The sequence below is a fragment of the Remersonia thermophila genome, chromosome 2 (assembly GCF_042764415.1).
Source record: "Remersonia thermophila strain ATCC 22073 chromosome 2, whole genome shotgun sequence".
Lineage (NCBI taxonomy): Eukaryota > Fungi > Ascomycota > Sordariomycetes > Sordariales > Chaetomiaceae > Remersonia > Remersonia thermophila.
The window spans coordinates 981,681-998,375 of NC_092218.1; the positions used below are offsets into that span (position 1 = coordinate 981,681).

A 16,695-nucleotide genomic window follows, 5' to 3' on the forward strand; every position below is an offset into this window, starting at 1 on the left:
AAGCAAAGATAAACGAGAAGAGAAAAAAAAGAGGAGCTCAAGATTTCGATGCTGATTGTCCAAGGCATGACAACGATAGTCAGGCTGAATGTCGAATGTCGTCTCTGCTGCGGCTATCAACCGACACCACACACCGACGGCGTATTGTCCGAGTCTCGGTCTTTCTCAGACCTGCGGTCTCAGGGAGGTTGGGTTCTCCTTAGCCCTGCTTGGGTGGGTTTTCAGGGTCACAGTAAGCACGGCTTTAGCGCGGATAATCCCTCAAAACACGACCCTCGCATCCCCGGCCCGCTGCAACGGGCCGCATCGAGTCTTTCAACATTCTTGTTGACATTGAGGGTAGTTGTCTTGGGGGTGTCAGGCCAAGAGACAAAAGCGCTGCCAACATCCAAGCACCGCGATGCTCCATGCGGGTCCGCGATTCGTCAGATCTCAGGGTCGCCAATCGGACCAATCCGTTGCTGCCCTCGCACCCCACATTCGGCCAGCACCGCAGCTCCGGATTCGCTCTCGTCAGCTCCCGATAGGAAGAGACCAGAAAGGTCGCGCCTAACCGGAGCTTGCATGTTTGTCACTGGCAGGAGATCGATGTGCGCTATAAGACATTCAAATGATACATCTCATTGCCGCATGACAGTATGCTTTCTGTTCATTCCATCGGGAACGTGAGAACCAGCAGCGTGTACTTTGACATCAGTGTACACAGCATGAAAGTCTCTCCCAACCACCGCCGCTCGGTCCCTGCGCATGGCAACGTGGACGTTGGCAAGTCGGCAGTCCGGGGTGAAGCGCGGCGGTGCCAGTGGCCCTTCAACCGCTCGCTTTCAGACTTTGTTCATCGGCTACGCGGCCCACCATCAAAACTGCCGCTCTTGGGGGGGGGAGGGGGGGGTTCGCAAGACACAGAATGTCAAACGTCTTCAATGGCGAATGCATCATCTACCCCTCCTGAGTCCTGGTCAGTCCGTTGGTTGCGCCGTCGCTCGCAAGCTTCTCCTCTGCACCAAGAGCCCCGGTTTCCTTTTGTGTCCGTCAGCCTCAAGCCCGGCAGCTTGGCTGGCGTGCATGTGGCCTTTGGTCATGTCGCGGCATCGCCCGCCCATGCCGTGGGCTTGGGTGCAAGGGGTCAAGGGTTCCCTCCCCCCCTTTTAAAATTCTGGGCTAAGCAAGGGGGTGGGGAGAGGGGCGGCTGGGTTCGGAAGGAAAAAAAAAAAAGAAAAGAAGAGAAAAGAAAACCACTACGCATCCCATTCTCTTCTCGTCTCTTTGTATGTGTGTGCGTGTGTGTTACGCCTTCTTACCTCATACCGTCTCTACCCGTTCTACGCTTACACAGTAGAGAGGAGGTTTAAGCAAAGAATAACAAAAGAGGAAAAGGGATCCATAAATTTTTTCCATCGTCTCTCCACCCGGCCCTCCCCACACCTCGCTCCGACCAAACAACTTGCTGCTCTCGGCGCCCGAGGTAACGGGACAACGCATCCGTCCCGCCCGTTGATCCCTTTCTGCATGTAGCGAGGGGAAGGTGGAAGATATAGTGAGAGGAGGGAAAACCACATCTCTGGACCGCTCGCCGACCCTCCGCATCCGCCGCGCCGACCATTCTTTCCCGTCCCCGTTCCCCGCCGCCCCTCCCCCTATTTCGGCGCCCCCGTTCCTTCGGGCTTCGGCGCGCCTGTGACTGAGCTCGATCGCGCCTCTAACCCCGGCGACCGGCCGTCCCGTTTCGGCCTCGAACCTCCGGAGCCCTCCGAGTCCCTCCGGATCGGCGATCTCGAGAACCGGCCACCCCCAACAGCATCGGCACCGTCAGAGACTAACCACCATCAGCGGCCTGCCGGGTGGAGGCGACGTGACGGGGGACGATGCCCAGGTCTAGTCACCAGCCATGGTGAGCAGCTCGCTTTTTCATTGTTGGGTTTATGACTTGCAGATTCCACTCCTCCACTCCAAGCTTGGCGAAGCCTGAACGGATGGGTGTTGTTGTTGACGTTGTTCATGTTGTTGAACTTGACGGTTTTCATGCTTACTCCACACCCCCAACCTCTACCCCTTCTCCCGTACCCTTCGTCCATACTCAAGCACGCCTTCTCCATCATCTCTCTCCTCCAAGCACGCAGACCGCATGTATGCTAACCTGCCGAATACAGTCGGGAGTTCAACGTGGTCGTTCTGGGTGCAGGTGTGTTTTGGATCCCTGAACGATGAGTTCCTCCCCGTTTTACCTCGATGACCATGGAGGCGTCCGCATCTCGTCATGATATGTGACCATGTTTTTGCTAACAGAAAGTTCCACTTGGCTTGCTTAAGGTGGCGTTGGGAAAAGCTGCTTGACTGGTGCGTGCATCGGATGATCCCTTCCGCCTCCCCTTCTCTCTATCCCACTTCCAAACTCCCCCCCAGCCATCTTTGCCTTGCTTTACCCTCCGTGTCAAGTGTCACTTCTACGGATGGGGTACCCTCCTTCTTGGTGTTTTCTGTGTGAGCTGACGGCTGATGGGGGGATTTTGAACAACAGCCCAGTTCGTCCACAATGAGTGGATCGAGAGCTATGACCCGACCATAGAGGACTCGTATCGCAAGATCGTTGCTGTCGATGTAAGTCATGCCTTGACTGACGGTTCCCTCTTCCCCGCTGGCAATTTGCTAATATACCGATGAACTCCAGGGCCGCCAAGTAGTGCTGGAGATGTAAGTCGACCTTTCGACGCCGGGCGAGCGAGCCATTTCTCTCTCGTCTCCATCCCGCTGACACTGTTCTCTCACCTCCCTAGCCTCGACACGGCTGGCACGGAACAGTTTGGTAAGAAAACGAACGAGCCATGCCCTTCTTTAACTGTCTTCCCTGCTAACATCCCCGCCTGTCCAGTCGCCATGCGGGATCTCTACATGAAGACCGGGCAGGGGTTCCTTCTCGTCTTTAGCATTTCCTCCAAGGCGTCCTTTGACGAACTTGAGGGCTTGCGCGACGACATCATCCGCATCAAGGACGACGAAGACATTCCTATCGTCATTGTCGGTAACAAGGCCGACCTGGAGGACCAGCGCGCTGTGGACCGCGCGAAGGCCTTTTCGCTGTCGCAGCGGTGGAATGCTCCCTACTACGAAGCTAGCGCCAGGACGCGGAGTACGCTTTCCCCTCCCCATTTTGCTTCTTTTTCATTTTGCCCCCTACCCAAACAGCCCCAAAGGGCATCATCGTATTAACGTCATCCACAGCCAATGTCGACGAAGCCTTCATCCACCTCTGCCGCCAGCTCCTGCAGCGCGAGGACAGCCAGGACGACGGCGCTGCAGGGCCCTCACGACCAGACGACTCGACATCCAGGAGGCGTCGCCGGAGGAGAAGGAAGGAAAAGTGTCCCATCCTATGAACGCTTTTCCGTTTCTTCGCGTTTATTATTTTTTTTTTCTTTTTTTGGTTTCGCATTGTTCTCCCCTGATCCTTTCTCACCTCCCCCCTCCCCTCCACACCATAAATAACAGAAAAAAACACCCCCTTTTGTGCAAACGAGACGACGAATGACACCCTACAGAAAGATGCCCCCCGTCATGACGGTTTATGAGCTTTTGGATGACGACCCAGGAGTTCTTTTTCTTGGTTTTGTTCCTCACCCAACACTCTTCGATTTGTATATACAGATTTCCCTTGGATTAGCAATTCAGCTTCACTGCTGCTACTGCTGCGAAGATGTTCTTTTCCCTTGTGCCAATGTCGATATCACAAAACAGACAACCATGCCGCTGCCGCAGCCAAGCGCGTTATTTACCAACTAAAAATGCGGCGCAATGTATCACCCCAACGTCTGGCGGATGTATCCATACGCTGGGGTTGTGCCTGCTTTTTCATCCTAGTTGTCATGATGACCGTGATTCTGACGTGAAGGCGCTCATGTCGTTGGGGGTGCTTAAAGGATTTCTAGGACTGGTCGTTGGGACACACAGGCCTTTATTTTTGGGATGCTATGTTGACACTAAAGAGGTGGTTCTAAACATGGCCAATATATCCTGCATGCCATACCACCCACCCGAGCGGCGCCTGAGGAACTGTGCCGGAACCTCGCTGCTCTAGTATCATGAGAAAAACAGGGAAACATGGAAGACTTTCCTGCGTTGCAGCCTCAGGAGATGTGTGTTTATTTTGGATTGTGTTGTTTGTTCCTTTGCTCCGCCATCTTCCTGCATGTTGTTATACAAGACTTGAGCTGACCAATATTTTGAGACATGGCCCTATCTATCAAGATGCTGACTACAGCCAAGGCACGTACAATAACGGCAAAGCATCCCTTTAGATTTACAGGTCCATTTGGTAGGCAGCTATGCATGCTCCCTACATTCGGGTGGGTAGGTAGGTACCGTAGGTAGTCGAGTGTAAACCGATGACTTGGGCGGATAAGAGAGATTGCGGCAACTTGACCGGAGCGTGTACTGGGCACATGTTTGCGTTCGCCAATCTCTGGTGGAAAACGAAACGGCGGGTATTCGTATCCATCTATTGACCAGCCCAACATCCAAGATCGCGCTTGATATTGACCCCTCCCATCCGTGGATTTTTGTTGGATCCATAGATCGTCGTCAGGCCTTCCGGAAAGCCACATGAGCAAGGCCCACCTGCCCGTGGGCAGCAGGGCGGCCCGGTTCGGGATAAGCTATTACCCCACAAAGCCACCAACGGCGCCAGCGTTTTGGTTCGATTTGCGCCGGATGGACTCCACCTCCGTTCGTTTTTTCCGGCCCTTGCTGCGGACTCTGGTTTGCTGACTGGCCGCTTGTATCCCGTGGAGCGGCGCGTTCAATGCGCGCAAGGAAGTGGTCGAAAATAGGCGCCAGATCCATCTCGGGACACGCTGTTGTTCCTTGGTGGCGTTGGCCCACGACGCCCGCCTGTCTGTACTGCATCTCGAAAAGGGAATGGTTTAAGTACCAACTGACTCCGCACAGACCTGGCTCAGCTGCTCACGCCCAAACGACAACAAAAGCCCCAATAGCAAGGAAGGGGGCAGAAGCCTGAGACCAGGAGGGGCCCGCGGCTGTGCACGGTTGTGCGACGACCCATGAAGTCCCCGTCTTTTGTTTTCCGCCCTCCCGCTAGACGCACCAGGACGTCATCGAATCTTGCGTTCATTTGCAGCCGTGTACGGTGTAACGAACCGCACGTGTTGCGGGAACGGTTGCTGTTATTGATATCATGATGAGATGATGGCGTTCCGGGGCCGAGTGCTCCGTCTCCGGGTTTGCCTTTTTCAGACTATGTCAATCCGTCTTTCAAAAGATCGAGACGGACTGTTGACAACCGCCGCTGGGAGAGCGGCGGGGGTGGCTTCGGAAAGATTTTGCCTGGAGACGGCGTTGAGCGCTCTCGGGGCCTCGATATCCACTGCGTCGCACAATTTTTTCTTCCTGCTCACCTCGAGGTCACACTGCCGGGAAGGCCAGAGTATCTATGGAGTAGTTACCCTGTCGCGTTTGTCTGAACCCAACTTACACCCTGCGCTCGCTCCATGCCACTCTTTGATGCAGAAGCCCGGGCCACATTCCCAGCCACGTTACATAGGTACTTAGGTAAGGTACTTATAGTATGTAGTGTTGGCGATGGTCCAGCCCAGGAATATGGTGCGTTTGGGATGAGGCCGGCCGGTCGTTGATATCTCTCCCTTTTGCCATGTTCTCAAGGTGCTGGGATCTCCATCGACGGAGCTGTCAGGCCGTTTTCCATGGCTTCGCTTTTCGACCAGCGCTCTGCGTCGCTGTCCGATCTCAACTCTCTTCATGCCACGTGCTCCAGCGGCACGCGGAACCCTATCAACAAGACCAACGCTGCTTGATCTTCTCATGATCATCATCAACAACCTGCCCATCGGGGACGCTGAGCCTGTGGGGTTCTTGCGGTTATTGCTGGAGCACTTCACGGAAGTGGAACCATCCCTGTTTGGATCATCTGAAACAGGCTCCACCCGCTGACCCCTGTCGCTCGTGGCTGAAGCCCTTGTCTTGGGTTGCAGATTGACCCCTGAGCCCCCCACCAAAAGTCCCTCCGCTCCATCACTTCCACCACTTTTCACCTGTGTTAGTGATGCCACTGCCGGCCGGTTGCCGCCCCTGGATTGCATCCTGCGACCACTTCTGCCGCCGCGCCTCCGCCCGTCCTGGGGCCCTCCCTCGGGCGAGTGCTCAGGGGCACCGTTCCGCAAATGTACACAGTAGATAGAATAGAGAAGGGCAACATATGGCGAGACCCAGAGCTCGCTCCTGTTCCCAACACCCCAGAGGCAAACGGGACCCTGGTGGCGGGTGACACCGTGTTCGTCGCGGCAGGGGTCTTTGCAGCTATCACAAACCATCGCAGCAAGTTACAGCTCAGATGCGATTACCACATTACTCCGCCGTGGCCTGGGAACGCCATCCCGAAGCCGGTGATTCCGTTTGTGATCCGGCTGGTTAGGGGTTCCCGCGTGCTTCCTCCCCCTCCTACCCTGCCCTGGCACGCTAGTGTCCTGTATGTACCTTAACGCTCGCGGCTTATGGGAAGCTGGGCTGTCCGTGACCCCAGAGCCTGCCCGCATCCATTTGGCCGTGTCGTCTCTTGGGAGCGAGCAAGTTTCCCTCCAACCTACCTAACCCGGCGGGTTCCTGGAACACGATTGCACCGACAGACCATTCTGCCTCCAGGGGGGGTGCCTGTCGCTCACAACCCCTTCCCTGGCCGACGCGACACACTTGTTTCCCTTTGCCCACTTTGACAGCTCCAGAGCGCCGGCTGACCATTCTCTCTCCTCCGGAGGCCAGACAGGTCTGTCCTGCGTCCTCTCCGTCTTCGCGTGGTCGAAGCTCACTTGCATACGCCACTCTTTTTCCCTTCTTTCTCATTTTGTCCTTCAGGCCCAGCAGGAGCTGTGCTACGCCGGCCTCTTGTTCTTCATTCGTTTCTCACCGGCATTGACTGCGGTTCCTTTCGTTTTTCATTTCTCCCTCACTCTTTTTTTTTTCTTTCTTCTGGCTAGGTAGACATACCCAGGATTCGAATCGTCGACTCGGCATTCAGGCGTTCACGAGGGTGGAGAGAAGACGGCTTCTCAGGCGCGGTAGTGGGAGGAGCCGCAACTAGATGAACTCTGAAAATGGGAGAGACATGGATTCCCAACTCACCGGGTCCATCCAGAGGGCGAGGGAACGCGCCGCCGCCGGCCTCCCGAGGCCACCGCTTCCACCAGACGAGCCGCAAATCGCCAGGCCATCCGTCCCTCAACAGCCGGGTCTAGGATTGCCGCGTGGGCCACGACAGCAGCCGCCGTTCCCCCTACAGAGGAAGGACGGACAAGCCGGCGTGTCCATCTCGCGACCGGTACCGGCACCCCAGTGGCCGCTGCCGGGATCCGTCCCGGTCCAAGACCTGACGAACAAGGGACCGTCGAAGGCGCCGGCCCCTCAGCGACCACCGCGGCCGAGCCGGGTGCCTTCGATATTAGATTCGTCCAAGGTGCAGGAGCAAACGCCAACGGTGTTCCGGTACAGGAGGGATTCGAACGATCAAGACATGCCGCCCGCCGAGACGCTCACGAACACATCGAGGCCGTCGACTCTGTCGTCGGTTGGATCCATCCCGGACTTCCCCCTGCCCATGCAGATGACCCCAGGACCCCCGCGGAGGGGCTCCCTCGGGCCGCCCCCGTCCGCGAGACGGGGCGCCTCGTCATTCTACTCCAACGCTTCCTTCGTATCGCCCATCCCCGAAGAGAGCCCCCGCTCACGATCCCGCGCATCCATCGCTTCGAGCACCGCCATCCCCGACAGCTGGGGCGCGCAATCGCCGGCGCCCAGCCCCGACTTTCCCGATAACGACATGATCCTGGAGGAGTCTGTGGATGGAGATGAGGACGCAGAGGAGAGCAGGTTGGTAGCGAACGCGAGTGTAGGAAAGAGGGCAAAGCCGACGCTGGTGGCCGCGTCGTCGGCGCGGCCCGGCGACTTTGGCCCGCGTCAAGAACCGTTCCAAGGCGGGACAGGTTATGTTGACGGATCAAGCTCGGATTCCCAGGCCACGGGGGCTTCGGCCGCCGCCTCTGCCACGCCCGACGCGATGCTCAATGCCTATTACTCGTCTGCAAGCTCCGACGACCCGTCGATCGCGAACCAACCGAGGACAGCGCCGCCGGCCGCGGCCGCGGCCGTCCGTAACTCTCGCCGGTTGTCGGTCCTGCGCCGGCCGCCGCGGCTGGATATAGACGCCGTGCGGGCCGCAGAGGCCCGAGGGAGCCTGACGAGCCTGCCGGACCTCATCCGGCGTGCGACGAGGCTGGCCGCCAGCCTGGAGAAGGGGCGGAGACCCGCCAGCCAGTTCCACGAAGACGACTTTCCCAACTGGGTCCAGCAGGAGAAGCACCGGTCGGGGCTCTCCGACATGCTGGCCGCGTTCCCACCTCCAGCACAAGCACGGACACCAGCCATCACGGGTCCGCAGCCGCGCCGCAGCATCCGGGCCAGCCTCCGGGAGCAGGTCCAGTCGTGGCCGTTTCTCCTGAGCCGCACCCTCGACACGTCGCAGGAAGCTGCCCCTCCGAGCGACGACGACCGGTCGGAGAAGTCGAAACGCAGGCTGTGCTGCGGCCTTCCACGTTGGATGGTCATCGTGGCTTCCATCGTCGCGCTCCTCATCATCGTCGCCGCGGTGGTGATCCCGATCGAGTTCTTGGTCATCCGCAGGCAAGAGAACAACAACGGCGCGCAGCAGCAGCTCCAACAGTGCCGCAACCAGCTCCCCTGCGCCAACGGCGGCACCAACATCATCGGCGACGACGGCGCCTGCACGTGCCGCTGCGTCAACGGCTTCAGCGGGCCGGACTGCACCACCTTTGGCGACTTGAGCTGCACGACCATGGCGCTCACAGGCTCGGGCGCCGACGGCCAGGTCACCGTCGGCAACGCCATCCCGCGCCTCGTCCAGGACGCGCTGACCAACTACTCCATCCCGCTTTCCGCCAACGAAATCATCAGTAAGTTCGAGGCCAGCAACCTCAGCTGCTCGGCCGAGAACGCCCTCGTCACCTTCAACGGCCTCGCCACCCGCCAGTTCGGCACGTCATCTCCGCAACAGGTCCAACAAGCCGCGCTCGGGGACGACAGAGCCGCCGCCATCGTCGACGGCGTCTTCTTTACAACCGTCACCGTCGTCGTCTTCCCCTCCACCACCGTCACCCTCGGCGGCGGCCCCGCCACGACCACCATCGTCACCACCGTCACCCCCTCGACGTTCACGCGAAACCTCAGCACCACAACCCTCACCCTCGTCACCTCGGCCCCCCCGGGCAGTGCCACCGCCACACGAAGCGTCATCACCACCACCACCATGTCTTCCTCCGCCCCGACCCCCTCGGCCGGCACCCCTTCCGACGCCGACCTCTTCACGGTCGGCGAAGATGCGCTCGACTTTGCCCGCGTTGCGGTCCTCTACGTGCTCCAGCAGGACGGGCTCAACGGCGCCGAGGCAGCCCAGGTGGCCTTGCAGAGATTCTTCAACAGCGCCGCGTCGACCACTGTGGCTGGCGGGGGCAGCGGCGCCGCGACGGTGGGCGCGGCGAGGAACGTGACGATTGGCGAGGGGAGGTCGGTGGATTTGGTGGGGTTCTTTGTTGATTTGGGGGATGGGAAAGGGAGGGTTGGCGGCGGGAGCGGAGCGTCTTTGCCTTCTTCCCCGCCCTCCTCCTCCTCCTCCTCCTCCTCTTCTCCGAGGAGATTGTTGAGAAAACGAAGGGGCCTGAGATAACGGGGAAGAAGTAGGAGAAGAGGGAGCGGTGGACCATGGCGGACGGGCGAGGACTGACCCCACTTACTGGTCCAGACCGTCGGGTTCAACGTGCATCATCATCATTGTCATCATCGTCATCGTAATCATCATTGGGTGTTCGGAAGAAGGGCGTTCCTGAAAGAAGATGGGTGGGGAGGTTGGATGATTCCAGGGAGTTCGGATGGGAGGGAATCTGTTTGCAACGACGTGAGGCCCACTGGGTTCAGACACTTTTTTCTATTCTTTACTTTTTTCTTGCATCTTGTATACTAGGTCTGTACCCTTAGCCTACGATATCCAAGCCTGCGCAAGACGCCGGGCATTTTGTTTCGGTTCCAGAAGAAGGGCATGTTCGCGCGTGATGTCAACGAGATGGAGGCGGGCGGAAGGACGGGAGGTTCCCGGGGGGAAATATCCTGGGGAGGCTTCGTCCCGATCATGGATGAATGCCAGGTATGTAGTCGTCAGTAGTTAGTATCTGCAGCGAGTTTCATGGATATTGCCATCTTGATGGTATACTGTGTACCTACCGGCATTCGTTTGACTCTATTTGGTGGGCATGGCTGATTGCAAACGGATACAAGCACTTCCATGCGCCAAGAGAGGACGATCCGTGTTCGATCTTGTCCGTCTACGCTATCAGTCAGATATCAAGAATCCAGGAATCACCACTCTCGTCGTGAGCCCTAGCGCGGACTCTTTCAACGGGGTCATTTGTGGTCGTCGACAAGACCCAAAGCTACAATAGCAAGAACTAGTGCTGCCCATAGCCAACGACCGCTCCGCGCTTTGTCGCGACGAATCCTCGCCGTCAAGACCAGTCAAGACCAGCCAAGAAAGCCGCTCTCCAAGCGCGGCCCGGGTCGATTGGTCGGGTCGGCCTACGGGGCCCGCGGAATCTTCGTGGGGGGGTGGGCCTTCGGACGTCGGTCTCCCGGATGTGGAATGTTGGTGCTGCGACACTGCACAGGAACACCGCTCCCGAAGACCCCCAATAGGCGCGAAAACCTCCGGCCTACAGTACGCTAATACAGCGTACCTTGGCGGTTGGATGGGCTGGCGCCCGCGCTGGGAGGCTGGCTGGCCACCTGCTCCAACCTGGCTTCCGGGTTGTTGGCCTCGGTGTGCGGTTGGATGCTTGTGCTCCCTACTGCACTCCAGACCTGCTTACCCGAGAAGAGCAGGTCGTCGGAGCGTCCCGGCTGATTGGAGGGTGCCGGTCGAGGTCGGTTGGAGGAAGCGGGGGTTTGCTCTGATTTTGCCCGGGTTGGCGAGCACGAATCCGGCCAAGTCCTGCAGGCCCCAATGAAGAAGATAGGTAGGTTAATAAGGTAGGTGCGCAGCTACGTGGTGGGTGCGCGGACGGCTGGTTCTCCGAATCCCCGCCACTTGGGCTGCTGCGTCCATGTCAGCGATCTGTCTCAGAGCAGGACGACCCGACAAGGCCTCGGTGGCATTGTGAAGAGCTTCTGAGATGAAACTGCCCGGACGAGCCTCCGGCAGGTGCATTCTGTGCAAGAACCCTTGTCCTTGGCCAGAACGGTGGGGCATCATGTGACGCCCCGTCTCCAGATCTCCAGCGCCGATTCCGTAGGGTGGGTCCGGAGGAGGGGCGAGGGAGGGGGCCGGGCGAGCGAGTTGGCCAACCCGGTAAGTTAGTAGATTCCGAGAGAAGGAACTGGCCACGAGCCACGCCACCAGCATCCATGGACGGGTCATGCAGGCCGGCTTTTTGGCCTTTGGACAGCAGACAAAAGACGACGGGGACCGCCTCGACCAACCCACCAAGGTCCAACCCCTGGACTTTGTCAAGTCATTCCATGGCACGACTCGCTTCCCAGCCAACACACTGATCCCATCGATTCTTTCCATCTTTATTCGTTCTCTCGTTTATTTTCCTGTTTGTTCATTTACTGCTTCCCCCCAAAAAACCACAACACATACATACGCACACGAAACGAGCATCATCAACCATCCCTCACAGGTCCGATCAACGAACTCACCCCTCTCACTGACCCGCAATCACACTTCCGGATCACGTAACCCGCGACACACCCCACCACCTACTACCACGACTACGACTACCTAGGGACCTCCACGATACGCACCCGATACATACCCGCAACGTAACATTTATCGCCATGCTGCTCAAACCCATCGCGGCAGCGGCGACCTTGCTCGCCCTCCCCGGCGGCTCCCTTGCGTTCCTGCTGCCGCCCCAAGTCACCGACGCCGAGGCTCGCGCAGCCGCCGACGTAGCCAACGCCGCCATCGCCCCGCTCGACGCTCAGAGCCGGGTGGTGCGCCTCGACTGCCCCGGCTGCCCCGTCCTGCTGCGTGGTCGCCACGGCCGTCCATTCCAGGCCGAGATCGACCTCCCGACCCGTCTCGAGCTGTCCTTCTCGATCGAGCAAACTCACCGGGGCGACCGTTTGGTTGTAAATGGCTTCGAGCTGCTCCCGCTCAGCAACCCGCCGCGCCGGGCGCTGGTCGCGCCGCAGGTGATCGTTGTTGGCGAGGAGGACAAGGGCCGCCAGCAGGAGAAGGAGGAGGAGCAGCGGGAGGACGTCAAGGAGAAGCGGCACTGGCGCGGGCACGGGCACGGAGAGCACAAGAAGCACGGCGTCAACATGGGCGCGCCGCTCCCGCAACGACTGGGCTACGGGCTGCACGTGGAGATGAAGGGCAAGAATCCGACCAGCGGGTTCGACGAGGTCGAGGTGGAGCTGCAAATCGTCCAGGTTGGCCCCGTCTTCGTTGACGGCGTGCCCAACGTCCGCGTCACCCTGCTCCACACCACCACCCCTTACGGCAACGGTCGCCTGCTCCTGGGCGACATCGTCACGGGCGTGCCCAAGAAGCTGGGCGCCCTGGCTGTGGGTGCCCCCGCTGACCACCCCGAGTGCACCGGCGCCCTGTGCCGCTGGCTCGCCGCCGTTCGTGAGAAGCTCCAGGGCCTCAAGGGTAGCCTCAAGACGTTTGGTCATTGCCACGGCGGCAAGGCGCCTGCCGGTCACGGCATGGGCGGCCATGCTGCGCAAACCGGCGACGATCGCTTCGAGGCTGCTGCTACCGAGGCCTGGCGCGCCCCGTACCAGGAGCGCAGCTGGGGGAAGCTGTTGGAGTACGTTGGCAGGCATATCTTGCTCCCCGTGTTTGTGGGCATCGTTGCCGGCGTCAGCATCAGCCTGTACGTTTTGTCTTTTGTCGTTTTTTTTTTTTTTTTTTTTTTCATTTTTTTAGTCATGAACGTGCAACTTTGCTAACTGTCCACACCAGGCTCGGAATGGCCATCGGCACCGCGGTCGTCGCCCTCTGGCGCATCTTTCGCTGCCGCCGCCGCGGCGCCAGCACCAGCACACGCAGCCGTCGCCACCGCCGTCAATCGCGCGCTCACCGCAAGGCTGTTCACGAGGAGGCTGCCGCCGCCGAGGAGAAGTCGGGCCTGATGGCTGACCACCAGGACCTGCCCCCGCCGCCGTACACGGATGACAAGGAGGCGGCTTCTCGCGTCTGAGAGGAAAGGTGCAGCAGCAACAACCAAGAAGAACAAGAAATGAGGGCGGCGACGACAAGGATGACGACGACAACGAAACGGAGCACGGGACGATTCGGAACTCGAAACGATAGTCGTCGGTACGACAAGATCCAGGCAGAGCACGGGAATGAAGCGTGTGTACGACTTAGGACACGGAGCGCAGAAAGCGACATGCAAGCGAAATGGAACTTTGGGTGGGACTGGAACGGAACACAAAAACGCAAGCAAAACAAAACAACACAGCACACTGCGACGGGCGTCTTGGTTTTCTTTTCTTTTTTTTTCTTTTTCTCAGCGTCTGGCGGCTTGGAGATGGGGGTTTCTCTGGGAGCGAGGTAGGAAGTCATATCACGGGATCGGGAAGGCCGGCTTGCTTTTGACCAACCCTTGCACACTGCTAGGCCAGCTGTAGCGGGTAGGTAGAGTAGGTCCGGCATAGTCCCCTTGCACTCCTTTTGGGCATCTCTCGGTTGGGTCTCTGGTCTTTCTGTCTTTGCGAGCTAGCAAGTTTCCTTTTGGCTTGTCTTTTTCTGTCATCTCTCATTCTCTAGGTATCGCTGGAAATACCCCCAACATCACAATCATTTGAGTGCTGGCAGACGCTCAACTCTGTCTTCCCGTACCGGCTACCTTACTACGTGAGTGGTCTGGAGGTAGCGATGCTGCATATGGTGATGTAAATGTGCGCTTCGCATCACTCGCTCCTTGCATCTTGGGATCATCGAAGCGGCACTCCCTATCTCTCGGCGAGTCGGAACTGTTTGCCAGCCGTAGTAGGATTGAGAGAACGTGTTTGTCAGCGGTGACATGGTTTGCACACATCTGAAGTACGGGCCGGCTGGACCTGAAGGAAAGGGGAGGGAGACAACAAAGTTGATGTTGGTTTGCTTGGTAGTTTGGAGAGCGACGTACTGTATACGTAGAGTTAAAAGCACACTGTCCCAGCCCGTCCCGCCAAGGAAAGCGGTCGCCGGATGGGCCGCATCGTGCAGGCCCCGCTTTAACGGGAATCTTCACGGGAGGTGGGGCTCACCCTTCTCCGCCAAGCGCTCTCCGCCTTTTTGTGACCGGCAGAAAAATTAAGGTTGGGTTTCCTCTGGATCCGATGGAGGCGCCCGTTGTATGAGAAAGTGAACAATTGAGAGCGTGCTCATTCACCTGCCAGCCCAACCTCCCTGCCTCCATTTTTTTTTTCCTTTTACATTTTCTCTGCGCTCAAGCGATCCCCCAACATGGGCAAGTCATCCAAGAAGCGCACTCGCACCGACGAGGAGGTCGCCGACGCCGACGCGCCGAAGCCCGTCGTCAAGAAGAGCAAGCTCGAGACCACCAACGGCGCCGAGGCTGCTGTGGAGGCGACCAAGTCGAAAGACAAGAAGGACAAGAAGGACAAGAAGGACAAGAAGGATACGAAGAAAAAGGACAAGAGCAAGTCCAAATCCAAGACGGCCGAGGACGCCAATGGCGCTGCTCCCGAAGCGGCCGAGGCCGTCGAGGCTCCCGTGAACGGCAGCACCGACGCCGGCGCCGACGACAAGGCGGCGGCGAAGAAGGCAAAGAAGGACAAGAAAAAAAAGAAGAAGAGCAAGGAAAGCTCGGCCGCCGAATCCAACTCGGCCCCCGCCCCCGCGGCCGAGGCCGAGACCAAGGCCGAAGACGACGCGGGCGAGGAGCACGCGACAACCGCCAACGGCAAACCCATCCGCTTCATCTGCTTCATCGGCAACCTGCCCTACACCGCCACCGCCGACGCCGTGCGCGCCCACTTCGCCTCGCTGCAGCCCACGTCCGTGCGGCTGCTCACGCAGCGCGACGACCCGAGCAAGTCGCGGGGCATCGCCTTTGTCGAGTTCGACCGGTACGACCACATGAAGACGTGCCTGGCCAAGTTCCACCACACCGAGTTCAACGACGGCATCTCGCCGCCGAGGAGGATCAACGTGGAGCTGACGTATGTTTTGCCTTCCCCCTCCCCCCCCCCCTCTCTCTTTCCATCCCTTCCCCTCGAAGCCCGTGCGCTAACCAGGCATTGGTTGACCTTGCCGCAGTGCCGGAGGAGGCGGCAAGACCCCCGCCCGCCACGAAAAGATCAAGCAAAAGAACGCCAAGCTCAACGAAGAGCGCGAGGCGCGCAAGAAGCGCGAGGAGGAGGAGAAGAAGGAAAAGGACAAGGAGAAGGGCGCCAACGAAGAGAAGACGCAGGAGCAGCGCGACGAGGAGGCCATCCACCCCAGCAGGCGTGGGTGGGTTCCGTACAAGTCGCAGCAGGAGGAGCGCGAGGAAGCCGGGGTTCATCCTAGCCGGCGAGGGAGGGTGCCGTATAAGCAACAACACCAGCACCAGCAGCATCAGCGGCCGCATCAACGCCAGCATCAGCGCCAGCACAAGAAGTGGGAGTGAAAGCAAAAGGGGGCCGCTTGCTGGCCGCTTGCTCGAGGGAAAGGTTAACGTTGCGTTGGTCTCTATAGGCGCGTCGGAACAAATCGGGGCAACAAGAACAGACGGGGAAAGATTTGAGAAAAAGAAAGGTCAAACCACGAAACATCGTCGCTGGATCGGATGCTCGAACGTATGTCAAGCATGCTATGCAAAAGTTACCCACTTCGATAGACAGGAACGGATAGGAATGGGTAGAGATGCAAGGAGGGTTGGTCTCGGATATCTGCCACTTGACCTGACCGGAAAGAATGAATGCTTACCAAACTCACAACCATCTTCCATAAACAGGTGCACAACACGAGAGAGAGAGAGAGAGAGCAAGCACCGCGGACCATCTCGGGTCAGAAGGCGAGTCAAAAGCCGGCAAAAACGAAACCCGTCTCTCGCATTCAACCATGCGTAGGCAAGGCAAGAGATACCTAATCATCCATCATCTCCGCACATCATGACGACCGTAACATCAACAACTCCAAGTTGCCTTCCCCTCCCCTTCCCTCTATCAACTCCTTCCCCCTCGGTCCGTCTCCTCTCTCCTCTGCCTACCCTCTTCCTCGTCCATGCAAGCCTGGCCTGGCCACAAGGACAGCGAGTGAATACAACAAAAAAGCAAGCCAAATCAGCAGAAACCGGGGGAAACAACAGCAACAAGGACGCAGAAACAAGACAGATAAAAACCTCAAGAAACAGTAGGAAGCTGACATTGACAGGAGATCTCGAGACAGCAACGAGGAAAAAAAATAGAATACCCCCCGCCCGCTGTCCTGCGCTGGTGTGGACCGAGAGTGGCAGATAGTGTACGCGCGCCCGGCAGAGACCGAAGCCGAAACGGAAACGATGCCGCCTATGGGAAGCAGCATTCCCGGCCCGGTGGCCCGTCGCCAGCAACGATCCGCCCACATGCTGGCGCTCGACAGTACGGGGTGATAGGGGGTTCCTC

At 58.6% G+C, this 16,695-nt stretch overlaps 4 protein-coding genes across 4 annotated transcripts; all 4 read left to right on the top strand.

The window, feature by feature from the left end:
• Positions 1-1,865: 1,865 nt before the first annotated feature.
• VTJ83DRAFT_1723 (uncharacterized protein) lies at positions 1,866-3,374 on the top strand (the record flags this gene model as incomplete). The annotated part of the gene is made up of 8 exons (XM_071007914.1): positions 1,866-1,891; positions 2,151-2,182; positions 2,311-2,337; positions 2,519-2,598; positions 2,669-2,691; positions 2,775-2,803; positions 2,870-3,127; positions 3,220-3,374. 8 exons carry the CDS (start codon positions 1,866-1,868, stop codon positions 3,372-3,374), a joined length of 630 nt encoding a protein of 209 aa, XP_070868263.1.
• A 3,731-nt stretch (positions 3,375-7,105) lies between these two features.
• VTJ83DRAFT_1724 (uncharacterized protein) lies at positions 7,106-9,760 on the top strand (the record flags this gene model as incomplete). Its single annotated transcript, XM_071007915.1, has 1 exon — positions 7,106-9,760. One exon carries the CDS (start codon positions 7,106-7,108, stop codon positions 9,758-9,760), a length of 2,655 nt encoding a protein of 884 aa, XP_070868264.1.
• Positions 9,761-11,922: 2,162 nt separating this feature from the next.
• VTJ83DRAFT_1725 (uncharacterized protein) lies at positions 11,923-13,298 on the top strand (the record flags this gene model as incomplete). Its single annotated transcript, XM_071007916.1, has 2 exons — positions 11,923-12,971; positions 13,061-13,298. The coding sequence occupies 2 exons, from the start codon at positions 11,923-11,925 to the stop codon at positions 13,296-13,298; spliced, it is 1,287 nt and encodes a 428-aa protein (XP_070868265.1).
• A 1,253-nt stretch (positions 13,299-14,551) lies between these two features.
• Positions 14,552-15,719, top strand: VTJ83DRAFT_1726 (uncharacterized protein; the record flags this gene model as incomplete). The annotated part of the gene is made up of 2 exons (XM_071007917.1): positions 14,552-15,270; positions 15,368-15,719. 2 exons carry the CDS (start codon positions 14,552-14,554, stop codon positions 15,717-15,719), a joined length of 1,071 nt encoding a protein of 356 aa, XP_070868266.1.
• Positions 15,720-16,695: the final 976 nt, after the last annotated feature.